This window comes from Drosophila rhopaloa, unplaced genomic scaffold (assembly GCF_018152115.1).
Source record: "Drosophila rhopaloa isolate 14029-0021.01 unplaced genomic scaffold, ASM1815211v1 contig_155, whole genome shotgun sequence".
NCBI lineage: Eukaryota > Metazoa > Arthropoda > Insecta > Diptera > Drosophilidae > Drosophila > Drosophila rhopaloa.
The window spans coordinates 2,465,892-2,484,243 of NW_025335034.1; the positions used below are offsets into that span (position 1 = coordinate 2,465,892).

Here is an 18,352-nt window from a genome sequence, read left to right on the forward strand (position 1 = left end):
AGGAAAATAAGAATGCTTAAAATTATTTATAGAGCTTAGTAAACGACATCATTATTGAACCTAATTACTCTTTATACGGGCTCATTTGGTGTAGTATTTTACTTTTAAAAGTAGTTTTGGAAACTGGTTAAGCTATTGTTAAGCCAGCTGCCTTGGAGACTTTTTTTTTTTTTTTTTTAGATTATAGGGCTTTACTTTATTGATCTTAGTAGCGATTTGGTCCTTAATTTTTTGGTTTAATGAACTGTTCAAATGGTCATTAGCAAAGTTAAGCATTAAAGGAAACGGAAAATTTATGTTAAATGGCAAGTATACAAGTGGATAAGACGGTCGTAATTTAACTGAACTCTCTTAAATTCCTGGTAGTGACAGAAATTGAGATTGCAAAAAATTCTGAAGAGGGGGTCTAGAATCTAGTCCATAATTAAAGAAAAGGTTCGGTTTTTTAGGTGGTTTAGTGGGATTTTTTTTTATTGCTTATATAAAGTTGTTTTTTCTGCATTTAAAATGGATCTACATTATTTTTCCTTTGTAACGGGTTAAATGGTTGGTAATATGTTTGAAGTACTCCTATCATCTTCTCTAGCATTAAGAGCTGCCTGGCCGACTGCCATCCTTGACAAGAACATAAGGCAAAAAGCTTGAAAGTAAAATTGTCACATTCGAAAATTTATCATAAGCTTTTACTGACACTTACCATTATTAAGAAACTTCATGTTGCCTCGAAATTATAATACAAGTTGTGTGAAAAGCTAAGCTTTTTATACTGCAAAGCAAACTAGAATTCGATTTTAGGTAACTGGTTTAACCAATTTTTAATTACTGCGCTAAGTGATAAAAGGGAAAGTTTACGGTATATATTCCGAGTCTGATACTCACGTAAAAAGTTGTTAAAAATGCTAGCTTTAGAGTTAAAATAGAAAATAACAAGAAAGGAAAGCTAACTTCGGACGGAGCCGAAGTTGATATACCCTTGCAGAATATTCTGTAAATTATATTCTTCAAAATTATTCATATGGTGTATTCTTAATACTCATAAAAAGTCCCAACTTCCTAACTTTAAAAACACCAAAGTTATGGCATTTCCGATCGTTCAGTTATATGGCAGCTATATGATATAGTGGCCCGATCCGGCTCGTTCCGACTTATATACTACCTGCAATAGAAAGACAACTTTTGGGAAAGTTTCAAGCAGATAGCTTTAAAACTGAGGGACTAGTTTGCGTAGAAACGGACGGACGGACAGACGGACATGGCTAGATCGACTCTCCTGGTGATGCTGATCAAGAATATATATACTTTATAGGGTCGGAAATGTCTCCTTCACTGCGTTGCAAACTTTTGACTGAAATTATAATACCCTCTGCCAGGGTATAATAAACAAAAACCGTTTTACAAAAAAAGAATACTTTTAGTTCCAAATCCTACCAAAACGATCGCAAAGATATTAAATACATTGGTACGCTTTTCAAATAAAATAAAAAGGCTAGTAATCGGAAATTTTTCGTCGAGGCCTTTGAGATATAGTAATTATTTACTATATCAAAATAACGCTTTTAGTTTTCTCAAAAGCGGAAAACAATATCATATAGCTGCCATAGAAACGATGACTTAGCTTCATTGTTATACCCTTGCAGAGGGTATTATAATTTTGGTCAAAAGTGAAGGAGACATCTCCGACCCTATAAAGTATATATATTCTTGATCAGGATCACCTCCTGAGTTGATATAGCCATGTCCGTCTGTCCGTCTGTCTGTCCGTCTGTCTGTCCGTCTGTCTGTTTCTACGCGAACTAGTCTCTCAGTTTTAAAGATATCGAATTGAAACTTTGCACACACCCTTCTTTCCTTTGCACGCAGTATATATGTCGGAACGGGATCGGCCGGGATCGGCCGTCTATATCCTATAGCTGCCATATAACTGATTGATCGGAAATGCCATAACTTTGGTGTTTGTGAAGTTAGGAAGTTGGGATTTTCTATGGGTTTTACTTTTGGCCAATCAATCAGACTTACCAAATTTATTTAAATAACTGAACCATTGGAAATCCAAAGTTCTTAAAGTTAGGAAGTTGGAATTTTTTAAGAGTATGAATAATTTTGGAGAATATAATTTACAGAATATTCTGCAAGGGTATATCAACTTCGGCCCCGCCCCAAGTTTGCTTTTCTTTCTTGTTTATCTTTGAAAACCTTTGCTCTGACAACAGGAACCCCAAAAGATTAAATTTTTTAATCTTTGCGCTGGGGCCTGACGAATGTTCACCCAAAATGCATTCTTCTATCTGAGTACCGTGGTGAAAAAAGAGCCTTTTTGCCTCTCGCTTTCTCTCATAGTTGACGAACAGATTTGGTTGATCTGAGTACTAGGCTAAATGATATAGACAAATTCTTTTTGCTTCATTAATAATTTGCTTTATTGATCCTTAGGCCCAGCTAAATACAGCATTGGCTAAAAAAGACATCGATCCAAAAATCAGCAAATTCACCATCAACAGCCTTTCCAATAACCATATCTAGGAAATTTTAAGATATTCCAAACCGGTCCTTAATTTACCAAATAGCTACAGAAACTGTGCAATCACTCTCTGGAGACCTCTTAGTTATGTGACTAATATAATCGTTGTGTTAAACGCCGACGGTCTGACCTATCAGCTCTAGGAGCTGGAGCTATTTGTGCAGAAACCTCATAAAGGTATTTTGCAACTGTTTCAGTGTTTGTTCATAAAATCTGCAACCAATAGTCTTTTGATTTGTGCTAACGTCAAGTGTGTTAAAGTATTTTTTATTTCAGAACATATATACAAACATATTTCATATTATGGATTCCAGAAACTGTTTCCTTTTTATCTCGATATATATAGTAGATATAATGCTATTTAATAAATCCAATCTTACTCTAATAGTTGTAGCTTGACAAGCTTGACATCTGAAATTAAGCAGATCTGTTACAAATGTACTTAACTCAATCTCAAATAGTTTTTAATATGTCCCTAACTACAGTGCGAAACATGCAAGATAATTCGCAGTCGAAGCGTCGCAGGCAGAGCTGTCTCAGACCGAGAAGGAGTTGTCCAAACCGCAAGTAATTTGATTGCTGCAGTGTGTATCGTGCCAAGGATACGAGGGCAGCGTTCGAGTGGCTTCCTAGAATAACGCCGTACTGCGCACTGATAGCCAATTCTGAAAATAACGTGCCAAACGATTTAAATGATTAATGAGGAAAGATTTAAAGGTCTTTGAAAAATTCGCCTAAGTAGATAAAACCAGTCGGGGCGTTAAACTAGGAGAACTACGGAATCACTACAAGCAGAATCCGGCCTCATTCTCATTCGGCAATAGTTCGTGAAGGATTTGGTGATAGAGGTAGATCTAACTCTGACAGATATGGTTTATGAACCAGTCCCAAAGCTTTTCATGATCGCCCAGTCCGGATACAGACTATGAACCTCCATTCTGCCGTCCCGGAGATGGCACAGATGGCCGCATAGCGATGCCCTGATTAACAGTTTGATCCAACCACAAAGGAATATCAGTCGCCACAAGATCAAAACCTAAGAACCACGTATCCGAGGCATCCCCCCGAAGATCTAATACTTGTAAATAGACCCACGGACATATTAATGATTTTAGCTTGTAATATATTTTACATAAATATAAGTCCTCACTTAAACTTGTCTTTTAGTGTGACTCTTGGGAGAGGAAACACACGATCCAAACAGGTCCAATAGAATTCAGCAACCGCATCGTTACACATTAATTTTTCTCAAAAGTGCGATCTCAAGCATGTAAATCAGGCTTGGAAAATGCTTTACATTTTTTGCCTTTGGTGCTAACAATTTGGATGCCGAAAGAAAAGCAAAGAAACATAAGCCGAATGATACTATTGCGAGACAACAATTTCAATGCAACTTATACATTTTCAAAACAATGTTTCAGCATTTTTCAGAAATTAAACAAGTTAATTTGAACAATCTATTTCCCCTATTCTAAATCGAAAATCTAAATTGCTAATAGGAACACGATAGCAATATTTTGCTTTGCCTTTTAAAGCTCAAAATGCGGTTTCCAAAAGTGAAAGCAAAAGTAAATTAAATAATAATATAAATTAAATAAATTAAATAATAGTATATTTCAAAGCAAATAAAACAATATTTTCCATTTACACTGCAAAAGCACAGCATAGATTTATTTGCTCACAGTTTTAAAACCCTCACAGTTTTTGCTGTGTTTCGAAGTATGTAAGTATTTTTGAAGCAGGTTCTACCATAATTGGTTTAAAAACCCTTACTCATAATTAACGGGATTTTTGAAACACTGACAAATCTGTAGCTTGGAATTATGTTGAGAGAGTCGATTTAATCTTAATTAATTTAAAAACCTTACCTTTTCTGGACAGTATTAGAGTCTCCATGAAGTTCAGTTCCAGCACGTCGGCCTTCAGCTGCTGGGCCTCGAAGATGAGGCGCTTGAGCTGCTCATCGCCACAGCCCTCGATCATGGCACTGATGTCCAGCGACCAGTGGGAGGCTCGCAGGACGAAGATCTCGCTCCACACCACCTGCAGGATGGCGTCCTGCTGGCAGCGCTCCAGCAGAGCGAACAGCTCGTTGGCCTTCGCCTGTCGCAGGCAGGTGACGAGGATCTGGGCGAGGATCTGGAAGTGCAGCGCCTGGGAGTGGGGCGTTGGGGATGGTGCCGGCGCAGATAGCGGAGGATGCCGCCGGGCATTCCGGTAGAGAGTCACCTGCTGGTTGCGTGGACCCCGCTCCTCCTGAACTGCGGCCGCGTTCATTCCCACGGCCAGACATCGCCGAAAGCGGCAGGAGGGGCACCAGTTCCGCCTCGCCTTGTCCACCACGCAATTCCCGGCGAGGGCGATGCAGGCGTAACTACTGCCACGCCTCACGCTCCGCTTGAAAAAGCAGGAGCACCCGTCGCAGCAGGCTACGCCGTAGTGCTTCCCGGAACTTTGATCACCGCACACTGCGCAGGCACTTAGGTTCGACATGGTTACCGCCGCCAATGAGAGTCGCCCCGGACTGAACCAGGTCCTTCTGGATAATGGTGGTTTTATATGCGACCTGGATGTCCTACACCCGCAAATGATGTGCGAACCGGCTACACAAAAAAAACGTTGCCAAGCTTTTGAAACTTATTCTATGGAAAATCTTCAAAACTCGATTATAACAGGAGTTCGTCCTGGTTTATTAACTCTCATATATTTTAATATCCTTAAGAGCCGCTTACTTCACAAATAACAAAATTATGCCAATAATTTCCCTTTTTAAAACATATAGCTAAAAGTAGAGGCTACGCAGCAGAAAACATAGAGAATCAGATTTCCTATTTGATACAATTTATAGTATATTAATTGAAAAATCAGAAAAAATTTTACACCTTTTGGTCAAAAATGAGAAACAATCTCTAACAATCTTAAAACTTAAACTAGTCTTAAAACTAAAACTAGAACATACATACATTTAGGTATAGAGTATATGCCAAAATACAAATGTTTTAACCAAATGTTACCAAACTTATGATTCTACAATTTTATACAGTAGAGAGCCTTAAAACTGATTTCGAAAATACAAGGCTAGGATTGCAAGGCGACGATAAGTACTAAGTTCTCTCAAGGATATTTTCCTAAATTCATTTGAATCCTAATTACTGTTTGATTTCATTGTTCAAATAGTGACTCGGAAGCTTTGCGGTCGAGTTAAGTTTAAAATATAAATTGAACCATATATAAACAGATTACCAAACTTTTTTTCTCAGTGTGAGAGTGCATTGTGCCCAAGCGTGATTTGAGGATTTTTGTTTGCCCGAGACGCTCCTGAAAGGGGGCGTTGCGCGTCAAAAGTGACAATCATCTACTGCTATTCCGGAGCGTGTTAACAATTTGTAAACAATTATTGTTTTGCTCTGTGATTGGACGCGCGCTGGCCACTTGAAGTGTCCGCGTTGAGGTTCCTTTATACTGCCATTTCGGTAAACACCAAAAACGACCGTGGGTGGAATGGGGTTGGGTTCAGAAGTCTACTGGTAAATATTCCTGCAATTCTTCGGCAAATCTGGGAAACTGTTTAATTGAATGTTAGCTGTAAGTCACCGCTGTAGCAGCGTAATTCAGGGTAAATACCAGGGTGATACATAAGTTTATCTAAGGCTTCCATTAAATTGTGTACCTATTAGTTTAAGGTCATTACTCATAAATTAAATGATTAAAGTGATTCGGTTCATATCAGCCCTCAGCTTACAGCAAAAAAATTAAACTATAAAGGCTAAAGATTGGGGAATTTAAATTGTAGATTCTAGTAATACACCCCGAACTTAAAACGAATATGGAATCCTCCAATATCGGTCAATATATAATTGTATTGGAGTAAGGAATTCCACGTCTTGGAAAATGCTAAAATCATATATGTTTGAAGGTATATTTATTTTAAAATCGGTTTAAAGTGTAAAGTTTGCGAAGTAAATTTAAATGAATCTGATCTAACAAATTTTGAAAAAATATTAAAGTTTCCGGATTTTTCAGTTAACTTTAATCAGGGCCCCATATTGTGGGGTGTGTTAGTGTTGGTCATTGAGAATTCACACAGGTTTATTATAAACTGAGGTCAAAGAACGTAAAGCTGGCATCGCGAGTTGAATTTGGAATATATTTAGGGTGAAATTCACATAATTAATATAAAAGTACTAGTTTTTAGCTTTTTTTAAAAATGTGTAAAAAGCCACATTTCAAATTATTTTCCTTTATCTAAGTTAATTCGTAAACTTATATATAATTGTTTCACAACTCTCTCCACCTAATTAAAACTCCTGAAGCATGGAATTAAACATTGTACTTAAAATCTAGGGTAAAATTACATTAAAAGGCTACAGCTCAGTAGATAAATAATAAAAACAGTTAACTTCCTAATTCTGATAGTTATTTATTTTGAAAGAGCTAGATGGTCTGCCGGCAGTATTGTCAGGAGCAGGTTTCACCCGGTCGGATTTGCCTCATCCTCCTCTATATGCAATTATTTTCAAAGCAACCAAATTTTCTTTTTAGTAATCTTCTGAAACAACGCCTTTAAACAGTATAAGGAAATACCGACGACAACATCCAAAATTTCGTAACAAATTTGTTACGCAAAATTATAATACTTTCCAGTTAACAAAAAAAAACATTTTATATAATTTTCTCTTACGAAAAAGAAATGTAAATAATAAATAATAGAAACGACAATTTTTTTTCGTTTTTTTCAAACTTTTCTTCAGTCAATTTTTTTTTTTTTCAGTTTAATAATTTTGATTGATAGTCGATACAATTATATACCAAAACAATAAGTTTCAAAAAACGTTATGAACTAAAAAATAATTTTTAAAATTTTTAGGCCTGGAAAAAATAGTAGAAACGACTGAGTTAATTCTATGAAAAACAGTTTTGTAGCTTCAAAGCCTATTAGTTTAGATGATACATTTAATATATAGTTGTGCCACCGCAATTTTTAATGTCATTGGTTCACCGTTGTCCCATTGAATCCACCAAATTGTTTTGGTATATTTTGACACGTAATTGTATCGAATATCAATCAAAATTATTAAACTTAAAAAAAAAAAATTGACTGAAGAAAAGTTTGAAAAATACGAAAAAAATTGTCGTTTCTATTATTTTTTCCATGACTGTATATAAGTAGGTAAAAACAAAATATTTGATTTCCCCGACTTTTTCTTCCCCAAGTTAAGAAGTGATAGGTGAAGTATATATATAAGCACAGTTCTTTTTAGAGTACCCTTTAAGTTTTATAAAAGGCCCTACAAAGTCCCGAATGTCAAGATACAGTTTTTATTTAATCATTCGGAGTAAAAGAAAACGTTATTTTTAACTATGGTCAACTGCATTTATTTTGGCAATTACTTTTAGAGGTACAAGGTCTGGCCAGCAGGACCACATTCTCCAAAGTTACATCCCTCGAAACGTAGAACTTGAGTTCGGCTTGGTATCCGTGGGATCGCAAATGCTCTAGTCGTCCGTAATCCAACAGCCGCTTACACTGTTGACCAATCTTTTCCCGCTCCTCGCGACTTAGTCGCTGGGTGTTTGTCTCTACCGGCTGATCGTCCGCTGCTTCTAAGGCCTTGCGCCGCTCTCGGCTCAATCCCGTACCGCAAACCGCCCAACTGACCATTTTGGTTAGAATAGAAAACTCTCGTGGTCCAATGCCGGATTCCTGCAGAAAGGAACGTCCAACATAGGAGAGCCAGGAACAGCGATGATGGCAGCATAAGGCAATGAGCACATAGTCCGTGGAGGCACCTTCATCCCCCAGTATACATCTCAATGTTAAATCCGTCGCCGCTCCGCAGAGATGCTTCGATAGTGCCACAGTTCGTTGGGTTTTCTTCAGCTCAGGCAAAGCGGAAAGCTTCAGATCGGCAATATCCGCTCGAATACGATGCACCAGCTCCTTGTTGGCCACCTTGTTGTCCTTCTTGTGGCGAAGGGACAGCCTGTCGATAAGGATCACTTGTGAGCTATTCAATTGCTGATTTTCCAAAACGGTGGCCAAATAATATGCTAATTGTCCTTTTCCAGCTCCAAATTCCACGAAGCTGGTGTGATCCGTGAGCTGCTGATCCCTTTCTAAGATGGCCAGCAAGCTGGAGGCTTGTGTGAGCTGTCGCAGCGTTTCCTGGCCGTAGTCCTTTCTATTCAGTTCTTCCTTCAGGGATGCGTGTTCCAACTGCAGTGTCTGTATGCTGGAATTGATGTGCTTATCGTACAGTTCTTTTACTTTGTCTATCAATCCGTAGAATTCTTCGTCCGGCAGCTCGTGCAGCTTAATTTGGTTGAGTTTATCCAGTTCCTCGTGTTGTTCCTCCGAATACTCCCCTGAGTTTATTCCTTTGACGATGTAGGGCAGTGAACTTTCCTGATCCCTTGCATTGCAGATGGTTAAGTGCTTAGCTAGCTTTCGTTTAAAGACGGTGTGTTTGGGATCCAGGGGACAGGGAATTCGATCCTGGAAGGCATCGTCCACAGATTTTTCATCCGGACTCGAGGGCGAGATGGTGGGCGGGGCATGGGCGCCGCAGAAGGGGCTGCCCTTGTTGGCAGTCATCTTGCAGCGGCGCTTCTTGCGTGGCACCCAGTAGGAGCAGGTGGTAGTCCCAGGGTCATCTTTCTTTACGACGGTCATCTTCGGTTTCTTGGCTGCCATTCAGCTTAAATAAAATAAAATAACGAAAAAATGAATTTACAGCTCGTGGGTGACAGTGAGACCAATCCTGGTGAGATTTAAAACGTATTTGCAAATACGACTACACTTTGATAAAACCTTGTTTCCACTTGGCATTCGTTCACATTCGTGTGTATAATTTATTTAATACCCAAAGTAGGGGTATAAATATACTAAAACATACCAAACTAATTACCGATAGTGCCATCGCTAGCGTGCCACCTCTAGAAAAGCAAGCAACGAAAAGAAGCCGCGCTGGAAAATCGTTTGTCGACAATAAACGCAAAATCCCACTGAAAACCATAATAAAAAGACTTTTAACTGCATTTATCAAGAAATACGTATAATTTGCAATGTAAGTAACGCGAACACGTGAAGACCAGCAGTCAGGAATGGGAAAATGGGCATCGACATGTGGGCCGGCATTTTGAAATGTTGGTTGTACTTAAATAATCTGCGAGTTCTATAAGATACATTTGTTCTCTGCAGGGCCCTTGTAAAACCAAAATCAGAACTGACGCCGGAGGAGCTGGCTCGCCAGGAGGAGGAGGAGTTCAACACCGGTCCGCTGTCCGTGCTAACGCAATCCGTGAAGAACAATACCCAAGTGCTCATCAACTGCCGCAACAACAAGAAGCTCCTGGGCAGGGTTAAAGCCTTTGATCGCCACTGCAACATGGTCCTGGAAAACGTCAAGGAAATGTGGACGGAGCTGCCGCGCACCGGAAAGGGCAAGAAGAAGGTGAAGCCCGTGAACAAGGACCGCTTCATATCGAAGATGTTCCTGCGCGGCGACTCGGTGATCCTGGTACTCAGGAATCCCCTGGCCACTGCGGCCGGAAAATAGTCTACTATAGCGATAGCATAGAGTAACCAATAATCACCATCCACACTCAATAAATCCGAAAACCGATTCCTTTTCCAAGTTTTAAGCATTTATTTCACAGACAACACAGACAAGTATCAAGTTCTGATTTAAAAATGTTTGTAGGAGTTGTAAACCAATGCACCCGAAAGCGCTTAATCTGTATAGTCATCGTCTAATTTATACTCGCATGTCTATTAATTTCATAGTTTTGCTTCTGTTTGTGTTATATTAATAACAGTGATTAAAAGGCTATTGTCTTTATAATCTGATGATGAATCTATTTTATAGTTTCGCTGTTAGTAATTCTATAGTTTTCCATAAAGTATTGTTATTTTAATATCCAACCCTTATTGACTCCTCAAAAAACGTTTACCTTTTAATTATAAATATATGAAACAGTTTATGAAGTTATTCACTTACCAAAATTGTTATGATATAACTGATATACCAATAATTTAAAAACTTTTTAGATCCAATGAACTTTTTATTAACCTTTTGTCTCCCGTACTAACACTTTTTCGATTCTTGTGTTAAAAACGCATTATTTTATTGGTTTTGAATTTTTTAATAGTCTCTGAATGGCTAGTAAACCATTGTTCAACACATCATTAATTTGCTGAAAGTTGCTGGTGCAGTTTGGGTACATAGTCATCGTACTGGGCTTGATAGAAAGTGCCGGCGATGGGATTTCCTAACTGATGCTTTTTGGCGAACTTGGCTGCGTTGAATTTCGGTCGATCCTTGCGGGATTTATTGCTCACGCGCTCCTCGTCGAACTCAAGTTTGCCGGACTGTTTGTACAGCAGGAAGACGTAGCGATGCAGACCCGTTCCTTGGGGAGGACCGGAGCCAATGTATTCGGCGATCGCCTCCCCGCTGGCCAAATCATTACCGGCGATATTGACCAGGACCCAGTGCTTAAACTCGCGGAACTTGGGCTCCGCCCGACTGGGTGCATCGGGGTCGGTCATGATGAGGGTGTAGAACTCGCCCGGCTGTGCGTCCCACTCCACAGTCGGTTGGTCCTTAACTTGAGTGGGTGTTAGCTCCACTCCATCCTTGGCCACGAGGTTATTGCTGTAAGTGACCTTTAGCGAAAAGTTGTTTACATGTTATTTGCTTTAGAACTCTAAATGGTGTTTCACGGTTACTTTTTATTCGGTACATTAAATTTTAGGTGAATGAATTAAAATTATATTTTAATTCTGATAAAGATTTTTGTAAATTGTTATAAACTGGAAAGATAGTGAAATACAATATACATTTTGGGTCATCTTTTTTTATATTTTCTTAAAATGCAAATAGTTATTCTAAAATAATAATTTACACGCTTTTTTTGGAATATATGCCTTAAATAAATTTCAAGTTTGTGACCTTTGATCAGAAAGTTGTGACTAGTAAAATTTGTATGTCTCAATTAAGCTTGGGAGTAATTGGAATCAACAAAAAAATGTAAAACATCAGTGGCTAGTATCCAAAGCACGGCTTAAAATATTTTATATTAGATTGTTAAGTTTTTAAACACCGTTTATTTATTTATTTCTGCTGAAAATGTGTGAATAGTTTTTATAGGTTGCCTCACCTTTAATAACTGGTTTGGTGGCTCGGGGATGACATCGGGAACCACTTGATGGGTTATGAAAACCTCCTCCAAGGAACCAGCTTGGACAGTCAGCAAGAAGCACAATGGTAATAGTACCAACAGCATCTTTATAGAGTATACTGTTTTTTTAGTTAATAAGAATGAAAAGAAAACCTTTTAACAATAGAGATCTGCTCCCGAGGAAGGCCTGTTAGCAACTAAAACCAGTTTGCCGAGATGCCACACTTTTAAAAATAAGCTGAAAGCTTTTTATTTTATGAACAGCTGGGAAAAAGCGTTTTCAGAATAGTAATTAACGATTTCTTTGTTTAAAGTCACGCTTTAATGAATATATATGCATCCAACTTAAATTGTAAACAATTTTGTTTGCTAGAATCTGTGATTTGTTAGGGTAATTGGTAAATTATAAAAACATGGTTGGAGCAAAATTACCAAAGAAGGTTTTTGTTTAATATAGGTACAAAATAAATAACTGGTGTTTATTTACTTTATGCGAAATTAAATAATTTTTTTAATGATAGAAAGGCACGTGATTAACGATGAAATGAGTTTTACAATAATTCAATTTATATATACACTTAGAGGGATTTATAGAAAACCTAACATATTAATATGTTGATAAAATCGTTTAGGTATACTTCTCGAGAAATTACCATAGTTATGTCAATTATTAGTTTATTTTTACAGGCTAATTTGGTTGGATTTGGAGTCAAGTAACAATAACCCTATTAAAAAATTTCTAAATTCAATACTTTTTAAAACTAAAGACTTATTTTTGGAACAAATGGTACTAGTTACTTCTTGCCGGAGAGTTGTTTGTACAGCTTGGGCACGTATTCATCCCACTGAGCCTGGAAAAAGTTGCCGGCAATGGGATCGCCCAACTTGTACTTGGTCATGAACTTGGCGGTGCTGAAATTGGCTCGCTTGTCGCCGCTCGTCTTCGGGATTTTAGGCTCGGTGCAGGTGAGCTTCTGGGACTGCTTGTAGACCAAGAAGACGTAGCGATGGAGGCCGGAGCCCTGCGGTGGTCCTGAGCCCACATAGGCGGTCAAAACCACGCCGTTCTCAATTTGGTTGCCTGGAATGTTGACCACCAGCCAGTGATGCCACTCGCGGAACTTCGGATCCTTGCGACTGGGCGCATCCGGATCGGTAAGGATCAGCGTGTAAAGGGCGTTCGAATCCGCATCCCATTCAACCCTGGGCTGATCCTTCACCTGTGTGGGCGTCAGTTCTCCGCCCATGTCCACCACCTCACCGCCGCCATAAGTCACCTGGGAGCACACAAATATGTGGCATTCGAGATTGTAAGGGATGTGTGGCAGAGTTTACCTTAAGCAAATTTGTGGGGCACGTTTTCAAGATATCCGGCACGATTTTGTGTTTCGAAAAACACACGGAGGCCTCGGTCATTTTTGGCAGAGTAAGTAGTAATTTAGTTAAAATTTGAGATGTCAGTGTTGTTCGTTTGAATTTTCATTGTTCATATAGTACCGACACTTGTCTCAAATATGTCTTAGTGATGGCCCTAAATGTTTAGGTTATTAAAAAATAAAATTGCTGGACAAATAAAGTTCTGATTTTATGAAGTTCTAAAGAAAGGACTGCAAGAAAATACTGTGAAATGGAAACAATAAAGGGACAAGAGTTCTTATGTGACTTTTTTTACCATTAAAACTAATTTTTATTAAAATTTTAACTGCCTGTTTTATTAAAGCTTACAATTTCTTAATAGTTTTATTTAAAATTATCTCATCTTCGTGGCCAAGCGGGCACCATGTGAGATGGCTTTTATAAGGGCTGGGACATCCGCACTCCAGCTGGCTGTGAAGAAGTTTCCAGCCACTGGATAGCCCAATTTATATTTCCTTGCGAAGTCTTTCGTGTTGAATCCACTGCGTCCCTTAACCGAGTGCTTGGGCAGTTTTGGGAAGTTGAACTTGGTATAGTCCCTCTGTTTGTAGAGCAGGAACACGAACCGATGGGTCCCGGTCCCCACCAGCGGAGTGGCTCCCATGTATCCCGCGCGCACATCGCCAAGGGCCAGTCGATTGCCGGGGATGTTGAGCACCATCCAGTGCAGGAACTCCCGGTGGGTGGGCGTTATGACGTTGGGTACATCCGGATCTACCATGAGCAGGGTGTAGTAGTTTTCCGGTGCTGTGGGCCATCTTAAGGAGGGTTCATCGCGCACTTGCATGGGCTCCAGTGATTTTCCACCATGTGCTGATACATGACCGTGGTATGTAACCTTCGTTGGAAACAAGCGAATCGATTTCTTAGACAAAGAAGGAAGTTAGTTTAAAATTATTTAAGCTATTCGAAGTAAAGCTTCATTATCCCATGCGCCTATACCTACACTTTTTTGTTCTCCAAATATTAATTTATTGAATTGGTACTAAACAAATCCGAACTAATACAAATTGGATCGTTGTATTTATATTAATTATATATTTAAAGATGTTCCTTGAATTTATTTTGAGTTAATTTGTCTACTTTTTGTATTTTTGAAATTGATTTTTGATTACTCACATTGAGAAACTCCTGGGGTCCGATCTCTATTAAATCTGGTATCACATCTAGGGTCCGCATGATCTTGCTAACTTCCGTGTCCGACTGATGATCATTTGCCCTGGTAAATCTCAGGCTCAGACTCATACCAAATCTCGAGAAGAGAGCAATCCATATGATGGTCCACATAGTCTCGCAACTTATTTACTGACTAAAGAACTAAGACTTCCTGCCCTTAAATACCTAGTCCATCTAACAGATGGTTCTTACCTGGCCAATTGAGCAAAACAGCTGTCAGTACCATTAAGTTTAGCTAATACACCATTCGGTGTTCTCCTCAAACTTTATAAAATAATTGGTCGTGACGCCGGGCAGTTAGTGGTCTACCACCCTCATCACTTGCGTGATGGCGAGTTCTAAAAAAACATGCAATACAATATCAGTTAGTACCTCGTTTAGTTGACAGACTATTAAGCTAAGTGCCGTTGACTTTTTCACATGCAAATCTCGATTACACTTCCCTTTTAATTTGATTTATTTAATTAATTTATATTTTCTATATAATTTTTTATTTATGCTTAAACCGCAGAAAGTTCGTATAGTTATTCCACACATTATAGGATTATTTATGCGTAAATAAAAAATTATACACAAGACATAACTTAAATTAACACAAAACAACAAAAGCCAAAGGAACCCACAAACAAGATCCCACAATTAAAAAAAAAAATTACATATATAAAAATATCTGACAAACAAAAAAACTTTAAATATAAAGAAGCTTTTAATTAATGTATCAGAGAAAATTAAATATTTTATAATCCCGAGCATATGTTGCTTTTAATTCAATGAAATGAACCCAAGTACACCCTCAAGTAAACAATACGATTTTTTGATGTTTTCAAGTTTTGCATTTTTAATAAATTAAATAAATATTAATTCAATTCAGTGTGATTTTGATCGATTTGTGACGAAATGACGAAGGCAAAAAGAAAAAGAGGCAATGAGGAAGAAGATGGTATGAAGAGGGGAAAATCAGGCTAAGTGGGGTGTGGTTACAGCTGAAGAATGGCTAAAACTCTCGCGTGCTTAACCCTTAACGACTACAATTATGGCCTGGGCAGGTTCCGGTTCCATTTGGTCTGTGTGACTCGCAGTGATCCCTCCTGGGAAGGACCACACATATCCTTGGTATGTACAATGGGGCGATTGCTTTTCCCTACTTAAGAGGACGAGCTGTAGCTGGACGAAGAGCCCGAGGATCCCGACGAGGATCCCGAGGAGTAGGACGACGAGCTGCTGGGATGGTAGGAGCTATAGGCCAGGTTCTGCGAGTCCCAACGGGCATAGGGTCCTCCGCTCATGGGCTCCCAGCTGCTGGGATCGTAGGAAGAGGCAGTGGTGCTGGGCACTCCGTATTCACTGGCCGGAACTGGGGCGGGCATGGGCACCATGTTCATCTTCATGCCTCCCAACTTCTGGATGAGGTTGTAGATCAGGAAACCGAGCACCAGCTTGATGGCAATCTTGGACAGAATCAGAGCCTTGGTGGCCTTCAGACCGATGAGAGCCAGCAGGATGGGCATGATCACCTTCAGCTTGAACTTCATCAGCAGCAGCAAGGGCAGGAACAGCTTGTCCTTGTTCTTCTTCTCAGCGCGACCTGAATAATATTTCTAGATTAGCATGTATTAAGGGTCACACTCCCTCGACTACTGACCCTCCTCCTTGGGCAGCTCCAGATCGAAACCGCGGTCCGAGCGATAGGTCATCACGGAGCCGGCGAAGAAGGTCTGCGGCAGCTGCAACCTCATCTCGTTGGTGTTCAGAATGCGACCCAGACGATCCACAATGACCTTGTCGATGACGTCGTCGTTCAGGGCACGTCCGCTGACCTCCTCCTCCACGTTGGCCACCGTGTCCAGGTAGCTGAGCACCTTCTCCTTCAGGCAATGCATGGCATTGGCATGGAAGCACTTATCCACAATGGTCGAGATCAGCTCGTCGGAGCTGTGGATGCGCGGGGTCACCGCATTCTCGATGGCAGCTCCGGACACAGAAGTTGAGGCCACCAGCAGTAGCGCACAAGCGATCGCGAGCAAGGACGTGAAACGGGAAGCCATTGTGTTTCCAGTCGAGTTAATTGCAATTAAATATTAAGTTTTGACACTACCAGAGCGCGTAGTGTTCACTGTGGAGACGGTGCGGCGACAATGTTGGATGATTTGCCGATTGGTTGGGGTTTTATACTGCCGCTCCCCGAGAGCGTCAAAAAGACCCGTGCTGGTTTTTTGGAGTGCACAATTCGGTTTTGGACAGCCCAACGCAGCAAGTGACGAGCGACGAAAGTCAAACCCCGGGCCAAGTCCACGGAAAGCAAGTGGCCAAAGTTTTTCACAAAAAAAAATAAACGAAAAGAAAACAAGAACGCTGTGGCGGAGTGTCACGAATATTAAATACCCGTTTCTTCACTGCCTAGATATAATGAAATTTCATATCACAAGCCCTAAAGGTACTCAAGTCTCGATCGCGATCTTTTAAACTAAATCACTGATTTTAGGCGTTTCTATATTGTGTGTTGAAGAGAAAATAAAAACATTTAATGTAAGTGTAAGGGTAGGATATCAAATTTGGTGCCCTGAAAAAGTCCTTTTAGTTTTAATAAGAAACATTTAGAAAACATGAAATGTCGATCATCCCATTTTAATCAACTTTATTGCATAATGCACTGACTATCTGATTTTGTATATTTTGTTATGTGATACTATGTATCCTATGGTAAATTTAGAAGGCTGCCGAAATTTTGTTAGAAAATGAATTTATTCTGGTATTATTAAACTAAATTTTATTTGAAGTAGAGAGTGCGGCGAAATTCATTCCCTTTATATACCTACAGTTTGAATAAAAAATCACATAAAATTAGGTTAATATAGCAAAGTTTTTTGATGACCTTTGCACCTCTATATTTTTTTTGTTTAGTTTCATGCATTTTTAAATGAATGATATTGAGCTCCGCTTTCGTAAATGTTCTTTGCTTCACATGTTAATTTAAATTTTAAGAAGTTGAAAATTTTAAGGAGTTAGAAATGGTTTAATCTTCGAGGTATTCTAATATATTTGTCTAGATACGATATACCCTTGCACTTCTTTTACCCAGCCCTAAAACAGTAGCCTCTCCTCTGTTAACTGGGTTGCCCCTCAAGCTTTCTCGCTTTCCATATTGGCCTCAGACACCTAACCCTCCCACCAGCCCAAGTTGCATTACTGACGCCTCGATGGAAATAACTTTTGTTGGCTATTAGTATGCAGGCCCATTACTCTTACGCGACCGTCCACAAGAAAGCCAAATCGAAGACACGTACATACTTCGGCGTATTGTGTCAAATTTCGATACAAGAAATCAGTACGGAACTCAACTACGATTTGGTATTGACTTCCCACTGGATTTAATACGTTTCTGTTTCATTTTTGTACACGGAACTGTTTTTTCGATTTTGCAGCGGCTTCAATTATTATTTTGTTTGCTTTTCTCAGATTACGAAATAGATTTTCGTTTTTATTTGTGCCACTTATATTTAGGTGACACGCTTTTTAATGATTTACATAAAAAGGGAGTTCCTGTCCATATATGTCGCCATTTTACTCAATGGGTAAATAAATTAATTGAATAAATTCAATCACTTATGTTGAGTATTTAATATTTAAAATTGTGTAACGCCCACAAGCTAATACATTTACGACTTAAACATTACTTAAAAATTTAGTTAAACCACTTATTAAGTTTAATATTTACCTAATAATATTTTTCTTAATAAAAAAATATATATTTATCGAATTTTAAACCATTTATTAAATTGGGAAAAACGTTAAATTTTTAGTGGCAGCATGTCAATATATCTAAAACTATAATTTTTACTTCATATATTACAATATAGGTTTTTTACCAAATAAAACGACCTACTTCATTTGATTGGCTTGTTTGAAAAATAACACTCTTTAGACAACTGCACAAATATTACACAAGAAAACATCTCCTTATTTTGCTTGCCAAAATCATTGAAATCATCATAGATTACCTAATGGTCAGCTTAAATAATTCAAAAGGTGTCTCTGCTGCGTTTATACCAGCGACATGTT

The 18,352-nt window shown here is 38.9% G+C and overlaps 7 protein-coding genes across 7 annotated transcripts; 1 reads left to right on the plus strand and 6 right to left on the minus strand.

The window, feature by feature from the left end:
- Positions 1–2,862: 2,862 nt before the first annotated feature.
- On the minus strand, positions 2,863–5,114 carry LOC108048368 (nuclear receptor subfamily 2 group E member 1). Its single transcript, XM_044457187.1, has 2 exons — positions 4,387–5,114; positions 2,863–3,183 (listed from the first exon to the last, which is right to left on the minus strand). Exons 1-2 carry the CDS (start codon positions 5,009–5,011, stop codon positions 2,972–2,974), a joined length of 837 nt encoding a protein of 278 aa, XP_044313122.1. The 5' UTR covers positions 5,012–5,114; the 3' UTR covers positions 2,863–2,971.
- Positions 5,115–7,755: 2,641 nt separating this feature from the next.
- On the minus strand, positions 7,756–9,322 carry LOC108042149 (tRNA:m(4)X modification enzyme TRM13 homolog). The gene has a single exon (XM_017120290.2). The coding sequence runs from the start codon at positions 9,210–9,212 to the stop codon at positions 7,884–7,886; it is 1,329 nt and encodes a 442-aa protein (XP_016975779.2). The 5' UTR covers positions 9,213–9,322; the 3' UTR covers positions 7,756–7,883.
- A 118-nt stretch (positions 9,323–9,440) lies between these two features.
- On the plus strand, positions 9,441–10,143 carry LOC123037212 (probable small nuclear ribonucleoprotein Sm D2). The gene is made up of 2 exons (XM_044456969.1): positions 9,441–9,585; positions 9,720–10,143. Coding segments are annotated over exons 1-2 (360 nt in total). The 5' UTR covers positions 9,441–9,583; the 3' UTR covers positions 10,078–10,143.
- Positions 10,144–10,561: 418 nt separating this feature from the next.
- Positions 10,562–11,906, minus strand: LOC108038115 (protein D3). The gene is made up of 2 exons (XM_017114833.2): positions 11,681–11,906; positions 10,562–11,186 (listed from the first exon to the last, which is right to left on the minus strand). Exons 1-2 carry the CDS (start codon positions 11,804–11,806, stop codon positions 10,707–10,709), a joined length of 606 nt encoding a protein of 201 aa, XP_016970322.2. The 5' UTR covers positions 11,807–11,906; the 3' UTR covers positions 10,562–10,706.
- A 277-nt stretch (positions 11,907–12,183) lies between these two features.
- LOC123037238 (protein D2) lies at positions 12,184–13,177 on the minus strand. The gene is made up of 2 exons (XM_044457086.1): positions 13,037–13,177; positions 12,184–12,978 (listed from the first exon to the last, which is right to left on the minus strand). Exons 1-2 carry the CDS (start codon positions 13,115–13,117, stop codon positions 12,496–12,498), a joined length of 564 nt encoding a protein of 187 aa, XP_044313021.1. The 5' UTR covers positions 13,118–13,177; the 3' UTR covers positions 12,184–12,495.
- Positions 13,178–13,451: 274 nt separating this feature from the next.
- LOC108038112 (protein D3) lies at positions 13,452–14,406 on the minus strand. Its single transcript, XM_044457076.1, has 2 exons — positions 14,237–14,406; positions 13,452–13,955 (listed from the first exon to the last, which is right to left on the minus strand). The coding sequence occupies exons 1-2, from the start codon at positions 14,402–14,404 to the stop codon at positions 13,452–13,454; spliced, it is 672 nt and encodes a 223-aa protein (XP_044313011.1). The 5' UTR covers positions 14,405–14,406.
- Positions 14,407–15,103: 697 nt separating this feature from the next.
- On the minus strand, positions 15,104–16,443 carry LOC108038113. The gene is made up of 2 exons (XM_017114830.2): positions 15,936–16,443; positions 15,104–15,878 (listed from the first exon to the last, which is right to left on the minus strand). Exons 1-2 carry the CDS (start codon positions 16,336–16,338, stop codon positions 15,439–15,441), a joined length of 843 nt encoding a protein of 280 aa, XP_016970319.2. The 5' UTR covers positions 16,339–16,443; the 3' UTR covers positions 15,104–15,438.
- Positions 16,444–18,352: the final 1,909 nt, after the last annotated feature.

Coding starts and splice junctions, on each gene's coding strand:
- LOC108048368 (XM_044457187.1), bottom strand. CDS start 5,011: ATGTCGAACCTAAGTGCCTGCGCAGTGTGCGGTGATCAAAGTTCCGGG. Junction 3,184..4,386: donor TCTAATACTGTCCAGAAAAG/GTAAGGTTTTTA, acceptor CGTTATTTTCAG/AATTGGCTATCAGTGCGCAG.
- LOC108042149 (XM_017120290.2), bottom strand. CDS start 9,212: ATGGCAGCCAAGAAACCGAAGATGACCGTCGTAAAGAAAGATGACCCT.
- LOC108038115 (XM_017114833.2), bottom strand. CDS start 11,806: ATGCTGTTGGTACTATTACCATTGTGCTTCTTGCTGACTGTCCAAGCT. Junction 11,187..11,680: donor CACCAAACCAGTTATTAAAG/GTGAGGCAACCT, acceptor TTTTCGCTAAAG/GTCACTTACAGCAATAACCT.
- LOC123037238 (XM_044457086.1), bottom strand. CDS start 13,117: ATGACCGAGGCCTCCGTGTGTTTTTCGAAACACAAAATCGTGCCGGAT. Junction 12,979..13,036: donor GCCCCACAAATTTGCTTAAG/GTAAACTCTGCC, acceptor GTGTGCTCCCAG/GTGACTTATGGCGGCGGTGA.
- LOC108038112 (XM_044457076.1), bottom strand. CDS start 14,404: ATGTGGACCATCATATGGATTGCTCTCTTCTCGAGATTTGGTATGAGT. Junction 13,956..14,236: donor GACCCCAGGAGTTTCTCAAT/GTGAGTAATCAA, acceptor TTTCCAACGAAG/GTTACATACCACGGTCATGT.
- LOC108038113 (XM_017114830.2), bottom strand. CDS start 16,338: ATGGCTTCCCGTTTCACGTCCTTGCTCGCGATCGCTTGTGCGCTACTG. Junction 15,879..15,935: donor GGAGCTGCCCAAGGAGGAGG/GTCAGTAGTCGA, acceptor AATATTATTCAG/GTCGCGCTGAGAAGAAGAAC.